Source organism: Piliocolobus tephrosceles, chromosome 3, assembly GCF_002776525.5.
Source record: "Piliocolobus tephrosceles isolate RC106 chromosome 3, ASM277652v3, whole genome shotgun sequence".
NCBI classification, from domain to species: domain Eukaryota; kingdom Metazoa; phylum Chordata; class Mammalia; order Primates; family Cercopithecidae; genus Piliocolobus; species Piliocolobus tephrosceles.
The window spans coordinates 21,514,666-21,526,794 of record NC_045436.1 but is presented as its reverse complement, the minus strand read 5'-3'; the positions used below and the strand labels follow the sequence as shown (position 1 = coordinate 21,526,794).

The window sequence follows — 12,129 nt, the reverse complement described above, 5'->3', positions numbered from 1 at the left end:
AATACAGTTCCTAACTCACAGGGTTGTTGTAATAAATTATTACAGTTATTCTAATATTCAGAATACTGTCTGGCAAATCTTAAGCATTCAGTAAATGCTGGTGGTTATGATAATCGTCACACTCTTCTGCCTGGCCTACTCAGCTTTCCATTTTAGGGCCTCAGGATATACCCTTTGCACTGCAAGGACATCCAAAGTCTCTTTTGAAATACTCGGATTTCAAATCAACCCAACGTTTATTGGAAGCTAGCTGTATACTTCACATGCACGTTTTACTCTACCCAGAACAGTACCTTCTCTGTAGTGAAACACTGTTTATTGTTGGTATCTCCTATGCCTTTGCCTGACCAAATCCCACTTCATCGTTCAAGGCTTACCTCACAACTAGGCTTTCCATGAACCTTCATTTTATGAATAATTTCTCTCATTTATACATCCATACAATTCTGTAAGTTGCCTTGCCCTTAAGGGTCTCTCTCCAGTTAGCCCTTAGTTTATATATAGTAGGTGACCACCTTGCTTTTAAGTACATATTTCTCGTTTTTATCCATCCTGGTGATGTTTAGCTGCAGTAAAGGGAAAAACACTTGGCCTCCAAACAGGAGACTCTATTAATTTTCAATCAATTTTACAAACTCTTCCTCTTACCTAGGATTCTCATGTCACCTCTATCCCCAGTCCTATTAAAGAATCATTCCTCTAGGGCACCAATATTAATGAAGAAGTTCATATTTTTTCTAAGGTACACTAGTGTGGAAAAAATGCTAAAACTACTAAATTACCTGATAAATAACTTGAAACCAGTGATCAAGTGGTATGGCATATAAATTTGAAAGAAGTGAATAAACTGAAGATTAAAAAAAATTATAAATGCCAAAATAACATTTTAAAATTAAAAAATCAGAATATTGAATACAATTTCTATAAAATAAAATTCATTTATGTTGATACAGTTTGAACACAGCACAATCAAGGTATAGAGCATTTCTTTCTTTCTTTTTTTCTTTTTTTTTTTTTTTTTTTTTTGAGACGGTGTCTTTCTCTGTCACCCAGGCTGGAGTACAGTGGTGCAATCTTGGCTCACTGCAACCTCTGCTGCCTGAGTTCAAGCGATTCTCCTGCCTCAGCCTCCCAAGTAGCTGGGATTACAGGCACCTGCCACCACACCAGGCTAATTTTTGTATTTGTAGTAGAGATGGGGTTTCAGCATCTTGACCAGGCTGGTCTTGAACTCCTGACCTCATGATCCACCTGTCTTAGCCTCCCAAAGTGCTGAGATTACAGGCATGAGCAACTGCGCCTGGCCAGTATAGAGCATTTCTAATACCTCCAGACTTTGTGCCTGTTCCTTTGCAGCCCATCTCCTGACATCCTCCTGCTGAAAGAAACCACTGATCTGCTTTCTACTTGTCTTTACAGATGAAATTTTGCTATTTCTAGAATTTAATATAAATATAATCATGTCATATGTGCTCTTTTGTGTCTAGATTCATTTTCTCAGAATAATGTTTTTAAGATTCACTTGTGAAGCTATGTGTGTACTTTTATTGCTGAGTATTTTTCTAGCCCATATATATACCAATATTTGTTTATTCATTCACCTGTTGATGGACATTCCTTTTCAATTTGGGGTTATTATGAATAAATGTGCTATAAATATTCATGTTCTTTGGGTTTATCAATGTTTGTTTTTGTTGGTTAATACTGAGGAGTGGTTTTGATGGATTGCTTTTAAATATATGTTTAAACTCATGAGAAACTACAAAAGAGTTTGCTAAGGTGGTTGCAATATATTACATTCTCATCAGTGATGACAGTTCCAAATGACCCACATCCTTACCAACACCTGGTAATATCAGTCTTTTAACTGTAGCCACTCTAGAGAATATGTGGTGGTATCTCATGATGGTTTCAATTTCCATTAGTCTAATGACTAATGTTTTAAGCATGAAAACATTTAAACATTCCACAGGCTTATTCCCAATTTGTATGTTTTATGTGGTGAAGTTCTAGTTGAAAGGTCTTGTCCATGTTTTCATCAGAATGTCTTTTTGGGTTTTAAGAGATTCTTATATCTTCTGGGCACAAGTCTTTTGTCAAATATGTGAAGTGACAACTGTGGTTCGCTTTTACTTTCTTAAAAGTTCCTTTCAAAAATATAAGGTTTTTATTTCAAAGAAGTTAAATTCATCATTGTTTCTTATATTGTTTATTCTTTTATGTATCATGTAAGATTTTTTTGTCTACACCAAGTTGCAAAGATTTGTTCCTATACTTTCTTCTAGAAGATCTAGAGTTTTGGCTTTTCTTTTTAAGTATATAACTCTAGTACAAATTCAAATAGAATATATCAGTAAGAGCAGACATCTTTGTCTTGTTCTCAATCTTAAAGGATAAGCATTTAGTTTTTCACTGGTATCCTCTTCCCTGTAGAAATTTTGTAAATGCCCTTTATCAGTTTGAGAAAGATTCCTTCTTTCTTTGCTAAGAATTTTTTTATGATTGTGTGCTGAACATTCTCAAATGCTTTTGCTACATTATTTGGTTTAGATATGTGTCCTCTCCAAATCTCATGTTGAAATGTGACCTCCACTGCTGGAGGTGGGCCTGAAGGGAAGTGTTTGGGTCATGGGAGTGGATTCCTTATGAAGAGCTTTTTCATCAGTAATGAATTCTCCTTAAAGAGCCTGGCAGCTCCTTCCTCCAGCTCTTGCTCCCCCTTTGCCTTCTGCCGTGATTGTAAGCTTCTTGAGGCCTCCCCAGAAGCAGATACTGTTGCCCTGCTTCTTGTACAGCTTGCAGAACCATGAGACAATTAAACCTCTTTGTAAATTACCCAGCCACAGGTTTTTCTTTATGGCAACACAAAGTGGACTAACACACTACTTCTATTGATATCATCATATACCTTTTCTCCTTATACTGCTAAAATGGAAATTTACATTGATTAATATTCAAATGCAAACCAACCTTGCATTCCTGGGATAAACCCTACTTGCTCATTAGGTGTCATTCTTTTTATGTATTACTAGATGTGCTTTATAAATATTTGAATACATATGTTTGTGTCTAGGTTTATAAGGGATATCAATCTGCAACTTTCTTATGAAGTTTTTATTTTAATTTTTGTATTATGGCAATGCTGGCCAGATAAAGTAAATTGAGAAATCTGTCATCCACTAATTTCTTCAAGATTTTGTGTAGGATTTACTTTTCTCCTTCCATAAGGGCTTGATAGATTACATTAGTGATTCCACCTGGGTCTAGGGATAGGAGGGAGCATTAGCTACAAATTCAATTTATTTAATTAACATTGGGCAATCTAAATTTTCTTTTTATGCTTCAGCCTATTTTGGTAATTTGTATTTGTCATGGAATTTGTCCATTTCAACTAAATTTTAAAATATAGTGGCATAAATTTGTTTATAATATTTTCATTTTAACCCTTAGTGTCTATAGTATACATACACACAACTCTTACACTTCCAATATTGGCACTTCGTATTTTCTGTCTTCTTATAATGCTTTTATGTACTAAAAAAGAAAATCCACAGTATATGAAAGGTGTTGTTGGATTATGCCAAATAAAACGAAAATTAGGACTATTTTGTTATTTCAATGTGGAATCTTTTACTTGAATTCCAGTATTGAACCACCTCAGAACTAAAGTATTGCATGATTTTAAGTAAAACTGAATATGCTTTACACACTTTAGTGAGAGATTATTTTAAACATCATTCAGATTTCTTGGTAACCCTACAGAAAATAAATTGAGCATATATATATTTTTTCCCTCAAATGTTATTTTAATTCAGGGATACATGTGCAGGATATGCAGGTTTATTTCATAGGTAAACATATGCCACTATGGTTTGTTGCACCTGTCAACCTATAACCTAGATATTAAGCCCAGCATCCATTAGCTATTCGTCCTGATGCTCTCCTTCCCACCTTACCCCTGCTCCCTACAGGCCCCAGTGTATGTTGTTCCCATCCATGCGTCCATGTGTTCTCATCATTCAGCTCCTACTTGTAAGTAAGAACACGCAGTGTTTTGTTTTCTGTTCCTGTGTTACTTTGCAGAGGATACTGGCTTCCAACGATCCATGTCCCTGCAAAGGACATAATCTCATGTCTTTTTAATGGCTGCATAGTATTCCATGGCAGATATTTACCACATTTTCTTTATCCAGTCTATGATTGATGGGCATTTAGGCTGATTATATATTTTTACTATTGTGAATAGTGCTGCACTGAACATATGCATGCATGTATCTTTATAATATTAATATAATGGTTTTTATTCCTTTGGGCATATACCCAGTAATGGGATTGCTGGGTCAAATAGTATTTCTGCCTCTAGGTCTTTGAGGAATCGCCACACTGTCTTCCACAGTGGTTGAACTGATTTACATGCCCAGAAAGAGTTTAAAAGTGTTCCTTTTTCTCCACAACCTCACCAACATCTGTTGTTTCTTGACTTTTTAGTAATCACCATTCTGACTGGGGTGGGGTGATATCTCACTGTGGTTTTGATTTGCATTTCTCTAATAATCAGTGATGTTGAGCTTCTTTCCATGTGTTTGTTGGCTGCATGTCTGTCTTCTTTTGAGAAGTGTCTGTTTATGTCTTTTGCCCACTTTTTAATGGGGTTGTTTGTTTCTTGTAAATTTGCTTAAGTTCTTTGCAGACTCACTCTGGTTATTAGACCTTTGTCAGATGGATAGATTACAAAAACTTTCTGCCATTCTGTAGGCTGTCTGTTCACTCTGATGGTAGTTTCTTTTGCTGTGCAGAAGCTCTTTAGTTTAATTAGATTCTATTTGTCAATTTTTGCTTTTGTTGCAATTGATTTTGGAGTTTTCATCATGAAATATTTGCCTGTGCCTATGTCCTCAATGGTATTGCCTAGATTTTTTTCTAGGTTTTTTATAGTTTTGGGTTTTACATTTAAGTCTTTAATTCATCCTGAGTTAATTTTTGTACACGGCATAAGGAAGGTGTCCAGTTTCAGTTTTCTGCATATAGCTAGACAGTTCTCCCAGCACCATTTATTAAATAGAGAATATTTTCCCCATTGCTTATTTTTGTCATGTTTGTCAAAGATCAGATGCTTGTAGGTGTGTGGTCTTATTTTTAAGTTTTCTTTTCTGTTCCATTGGTCTGTGTGTCTGTTCTTATACCAGTACCATGCTGTTTTGATTACTGTAGCCTTGTATTATAGTTTGAAGTTGGGTAGTGTGATGCCTCCAGCTTTGTTCTTTTTGCTTAGGATTGACTTGGCTATTCAGACTCTTTTTTGGTCCCACATGAATTTTAAAATAGTTGTTTTTTCTAATTCTGTGAAGAATGTTAATGGGAGTTTAATGGGGATAGCATTGAATCTATAAATTACTTTGAACAGTATGGCCATTTTCATGGTATTGATTCTTCCTATCCATTAACATGGAATGTTCTTCCATGTGTTTGTGTCATCTCTGATTTCTTTGAGCAGTGGTTTGTAGCTCTCCTTGAAGAGATCTTCCAATTCCTTTGTTAGCTGTATTCCTAGGTATTTTATTCCTTTTGTAGCAATTCTGAATTGGAGTTCATTCATGATTTGGCTCTTGGCTTGCCTGTTGTTGGTGTATAGGAAGAGCATATGTATTTTTAAATTCTGCTTTACATTTTTAAAATAAAATGCAAAATATTTTTGTCAGTTTTCATAGCACAAGCATTTAGCATGCATGTATTTCTCTTTAAGTGTTTGACTTTCAATATTTAAAATTATATTGCTTGTTATTTGAGGAAAGTTCTAAGACTACTTAATGAATTTACATAAGCTGTTTGGCATTAGTATAACCAGGGACTTCTGCTAAAAGAGACTGTTGCAATGGTAAAATAAAATAAAGTGCATATTTTCTTTAAGGACTGATGTTTCAGTAATTCCACAAGAAAACTAAAGACCCCAATTAAATGTTTTTAAGTTTAACTTTTACATATTTTCATAATGAGATCAAAAGAGGAGTTGGAGTTTGGGGTTGGAAAAAGAAAATCATTCTATGTCAAATGACTACAATGTGCATAAGCTATGTCATGCAGGGGTGAGATTAAATCAATAATTTTCAAGTTCATCATCTCATGTAATGCATACATATACATGAGAATCGGACTTGTTATTCTGTTATTATGAAATGACATAGAAAAGAAAATATTAAAAGACTTTCTGCAATTCTCTCATTTCTCTTGCAAATTTGGTAACATACAATAAAAATATGTACTTTTTCCTCCACAGGACCTGATTGGGGATCTGAAGGAGCAGCTTTCAGATCACTTCAAAGATGTGATGGTTGGCCTCATGTACCCACCACCACTGTATGATGCTCATGAGCTCTGGCATGCCATGAAGGTAGTGATCTGATCCAAAAATATGCCTGTAACAAGTACAGGCCAGTATTTCAATTGAGGGGAAACTGCCCTGTGATGCTCCTACATACTTATATGATCAAGGAAAGGGGAGGGAATATCTAAGCAACGATGTAACAGTGGAAATGTTGTGGTCAAGGGAAGTGGCCTTGTTAGGAAGCTGGAGCCTCCCAGGCTCAGTGGCTGGGATCAGCCTGTTCTTTTGTTGTACAGAGTCACAAACTTACTGCACCAGCCCCAATGCTGACCTCCAACAAGGAAAAGGGAACAAGCCTCCAGGGCTATTCAGATTGGTCCCTGAGTATGTATTCCTATATTGAGGAGAATGTATTTAAAATGATGTGACTCTTGTTACATCATTTGTAAAAGTTTGATTAAGTCAAAAGAAGATATTGAATCAGGGACAATATATAGATGATGTCATTATATTTTCTTTTTATGACCTGAAGTTCATTCTTTATAGAAACAGGTTTTTTTTTTTTTTTTTCTCAAATGTATAAAAATTTTAATTCTGAAGAATTAGAATCAGTGTTTCTTAGAGGAAAGTCATTTCCATGAAATAAGTTGACTGTGGATTTGTTACAGATTTTGTTGGCTAGGGACAGGGAACAAAGAGGGCCTTGGCTTTACTTCTTTCCAAATGCAGATATTAAACACCTGCAGAACTGTTGAAATCATTCCAGTGCGATGCTTGCCAATGACCAGATTACCACAATCTGTGAACAATGTGTGACAGAAAAGAGGCAACAGGAAAAAATTAAAGGACATGGATTTTGGCCATCATATTTACTGATCCAAATAGGCATTGTACAAAAAGTATATGAATTTTAACTAATCGCTTTTAACAAACGCTGCATGTCACTTCCTACCTCTTGCAAAATTATGTGTCTAAAAATTATTTTAAAAATAAAGTTATATGTTGCTGTTTGATTAAACAAGTGTATTTTATCAATATTTCATAGAATACTAAGGATTTCCGAACTTTCCTAAAAAAGCTGTGTTGTCTTTAGATCACTTTCACAGACCAATATATGCATATGTCTGCAAGAGACCACAGAAAGCGTCCTTCCAAATATTTATGCAAATCGTACAAAATTCCACATCTAGAGAGGCAGCCACAGGTCCTTAAAATATTCTTGGCAAATTAGAAAACCTGTATGCTAATGTCAGCCTGCTAAAGAATTAACATTGTGGCAGCAAATGGAATATCAAATATCATTTCAACAGCAAATGGAAATGCTTAGTGCCATGAGCCTTGCTTGAACATGTCTTCCTCTGCATTGTTTAGAAATGCTCATACTGTTTGATTCTAAATGAAGAAACAGAGTTTCCTTCAGATAATATTAATTCTTCAGGATGAAATAGGTAGTAAATGGCAAAGTTGGAACTAAGATTGTGCCTCCCTTCATCCTAAACACACTTCCTTTCCCCTGCCACCTCTCAAAACACTGGAAATGCTGTATCCCTTTCGTGTACAAAAGGTGCGCTATTACTCCCAATAAGAATATCCTTACATTTATCTCTTTTCTTCCTTTCTCTAGGGAGTAGGCACTGATGAGAACTGCCTCATTGAAATACTAGCTTCAAGAACAAATGGAGAACTTTTCCAGATGCGAGAAGCCTACTGCTTGCGTAAGGAAATACACATATGTGAATGTATTTTACACGTATATGAACTTTATAACACGTTGAATATTCCAGTTTCTGTATTTTGAAGAATTATCTAAGACATTCTTACATTTAACATAGGATTCACTGAGGACCAATTAACTCATTAGGTAAAATTGATTATTAGTGCACTAAAAATGAAACAGTTCCCTAGACAATCAGGCTAGGCAAATTTTCCAGGAAAATAATTACAAATCTCTATAAGGTGAATGTTTTCATTAAGACAGGAAAGTGCCCCACACTTGAATTCAGGGGGTATTTCATCTCTTACCCAGGAAAGACCCAGCATATAGAAAAAATAAAGTACAATAATGGCTCAGTGAATTCTACAAATACACCTGCTTCGCTTTACATAAATTTCACGTTCCTGTAATCTACCGCAAAATCAGATTTTTATACGTTTCAAAAGTAGAAAGGGTAACTCTTTTCACTTTCAAAAAGGTATAATGCCTTAAGTTCTGTTGCATTATGTACTATGTGACATTGTGTGTCAAGAAAATGTTGCGGACAGTCATCTCTATTGCATTCAAACAAAAACAAGACTTTTCTGAAGGGAATGAAGTCAGAACTTTCACTAAAATGTTAAAATGAGATGAAGCACTTAGAAAAAGTATTGGGCTGGGCAGCAGTCTATGCAAATAGAATGCATAATACTATATTTTGAGAATCGGAGAATGTGAAATGACTCTCAATCCTGTTTTTCAATTTTGGAATAAAGATTTTTAAAAAACAGTCCTATGCTTATGTTACCATTAGGTGACAGAATTCTTTGGCAGACAGTTTATTAACAAAGAAATGTCAACAGGTGGACTACATTTCCTGGACTTTGTACTCACAACTGGGAAATAACATTAACTAATTCAAAACACATTGATATATAGTTCTATAATAAATCATACCTTTAATGTGTTTCCTTATGCAGAATACAGCAATAACCTCCAAGAGGACATTTATTCAGAGACCTCGGGACACTTCAGAGATACTCTCATGAACTTGGTTCAGGTATGGCATTCCAAAATCTATACCACTTTGCACTCTCTAAGAAAATAAGTATATGTCATTGCAAAAAAAAAAAAAAAAGAACAAAAAACTCCAGTGTATTACAGTTGAACAGTAAATTCTGTGTAGTAACATTTTCTGAAGCCATGTTCAAAGTACTCAACTAGAAATTTAAGTTGTTAAAGACAAGTATGGATAATGCATCAGCTCTATTTTCAAAAAATTAAAAATATATTCTAAAGACATTATAAATATACATGTATGTATAACGTATGTATAATTAATTATATATTCTGAGAAAATTAAAAGATTAAAAGTATTACAGTTAAAATTAATAATTCTAATTAGAAATAATGTCTTTCTTTCTTTTTTTTTTTTTTTTGAGACAGTCTCGCTCTGTCGCTCAGGCTGGAGTGCAGTGGCGTGATCTCAGCTTGCTGCAGCCTCCGCCTCCTGAGTTCAAGTGATTCTCCTGCCTCAGCCTCCCACATAGCTGGGAGTCCAGGCATGTGCCACCACACCCAGCTAATTTTTGTATTTTTAGTAGAGATGGGGTTTCACCATGTTGGCCAGGCTGGTCTCGAACTCCTGACTTCAGGTGATGTGCCTGCCTTAGCCTCCCAAGGTGCTACAATTACAGGCATGAGTCACCATGCCCAGCCTTAGAAATAATTTCATTTTTAAAACTGCTGCATGAGTTTAGGGCACACTAACATTTCTGAGCTCCTACAATGTGCCTAGTACTGTGTGAGGAGAGAAACAATTTTCTCATTTAATAACAAAACACTGTAATACAAATATTCTCATAAGTACTTCAGAAAAGAATAATCAAAAAGTATAAAGTTCGAGCTCTATGATTGTCTAAAGAGCTAATAAGTAGAAATCCAGAATTTGATTGAATGATAGAGACTCTAAAAGCCAGCATATGATCTTCAATGCAGCCTATAAAAATTCTATGGTATTATACATTACCAAAAAGAAACATTACTTTAAGTTAAAAATAGATTTTATCATTTGTGTTTCTGTACTGACTAAATGATATATATTTCCATGTAACGACTATTTCTTGAAAATATTCCACATATTAGCATTGTAATACAAACAATATTTGTAAAGACATAATTATCTCCTGTTTTATACATATTCTCCAATATACCTGCTATCCTATTTAACAAAGGCACTCAGGAATGCAAAGAGAGAGAGAGTCAGTGCTCAGCTCTTAATTTCTAAAAGAGAATCTCAAAGGCCACAGTTGAGGAAAATGTCTTAAAAGCTGGAATTTTTGTTTGGTTTTGCGTTTCGTATGTGTGTGTGTGTGTGTGTGCATGTGTGTGTGTTTGAAATGAAACGAGTTTCTAAGCCCCCAAACCTTTCCTTTACACATCAAAGGCATAGTAGTTAGCAAAGAATTAGTAGACACCAAAGAATTTCACTAAAACCAAGAAGTCGATAGAATTTGGTACATGGGAACATGAAATTAGAAAAGAATACATGAAAGCCTTTTTAGTGGGAACAAAGCTGGAAGAGTAGGACCTAGGAGAGAGAAAGTTCTGTAATCCAGGTGCAGGCGACTAGAGGGAGAATCCTGCCTAAAGCCCTCAGGAACCCAGAGCCCCACACTCTTAGGCGAGGAGTTACAATCACCAGATGAAAATACAAGACAGATCATTGTCTATTCTTTCTTCCTTTTCTCTGAACCACTCCAGTGTCAATTGTCTCCATGAATTCTTAGATTTGTTTTTAATCTAAACTTTTCTGTGGCTACTATTGATAAACTCTGTCCTTTATCCTGCTTGGCTTTATCTGAAGAGGTGCTTTGGAGAACAGACAGTCCTCAGTCCCTGAATTTTTATGGTCTGACTTATCTACTTCATGGTACCTTTCTACTTTATGACGGTGCAAAACTACTGCAATTTTCACATAATAGTTGATATTCCATAAATTATGTGAGATATGTAACACACTTTATTGTAAAATAGGCTTTATGTTAGATGATTTTGCCCAACTGTAGGCTGCTGCAAGTGTTCTGAGCACATTTAAGGTAGGCTAGGCTAAGCTATGATGTTCAATAGGTTAGGTGTATTAAATGCATTTTTGACTTGGGATATTTTAATTTACAGTGGATTTATCAGGATGTAACCCCATCATAAGTTGAGAAGCCTCTCTATATCCTTGAAGGTCGTACCACTCTCATAGCAGCTCAACTCTGGCAAATTTAGAGTCCGCACATTTTGTTTATAGCATACGTTATCAACGTTTCTTTCATCTGGGTTTGTAATGTCTTTGAAAATGAGGCTCTCTTAAAAACTTAGAAGAGTTGTGATCTACTTGCTTTTGGTTAGGTCCATTTACCACTTAACCACATGCAAAGTTCTTTCCTAGATATATTTCTGCAGTATGACTTTGCATCACTGCTCCCTCATTTTCACGACTCAAAAACATTTCCTTGAAGGATCTCTCAGAAAGTAAAACTGGCCAGGTATTACTAGAGGGCTGAGTCATAAAAGACCCTTACTTTTCAAAACCTCTTCAAGTCTCAGCTTACATTGCTTGGAATCAGTAAGTGGTTTCTCTTTCTAACTCTTCAAGGCACCAAATTTCTAAACTTTCTCTCTTCTCCCTTGTGTGTCTGCTTGCAAACTAGCCAGTTACTTACTGAGCTCATCTCTTTCTTGTAACAGATGACTAAAAGCATAAAGTAAATGCCATTTCTCAAGTTCACAGGAAGACCAGAACAGGTGCTACCGATCAGAGTGCATTTCCCTTCCAAGAAGTGATCCAGAGACTTGGTCTCTTTCCACCGTTACTACTGGAGTTTATCATGTCTGTCTTCAACCCAGGGAGGCAGAAAGAGAATAGAGGTTTCTTCATGGAAGTGTTTATGAGCCTTGTTGTAATGCATACCCATTTCTAATCAAGTATCATTGGCTAAACCCTCACTCAAGTAGGCCTACTTAATATCAAAGGTAGTGAAGTTATTTGTCTTCAAGGAAGTTGAAACGAGTTCTACAATCTGTAGTGTATTCCTACTTCTTTTTTTTTTTTTTTTTTTTTGAG

At 35.5% G+C, this 12,129-nt stretch overlaps 1 protein-coding gene across 1 annotated transcript in view; it reads left to right on the top strand.

Moving 5' to 3' along the window:
* ANXA10 (annexin A10) overlaps positions 1–12,129 on the top strand; it is a 101,404-nt gene that overhangs the window by 67,042 nt on the left and 22,233 nt on the right. Inside the window, exons 4-6 of the mRNA XM_023228706.1 lie at positions 6,275–6,388; positions 7,947–8,037; positions 8,996–9,075. Of these exons, the coding sequence (XP_023084474.1) occupies positions 6,275–6,388; positions 7,947–8,037; positions 8,996–9,075 (285 nt within the window). The remainder of the gene's footprint in view (positions 1–6,274; positions 6,389–7,946; positions 8,038–8,995; positions 9,076–12,129) is intronic.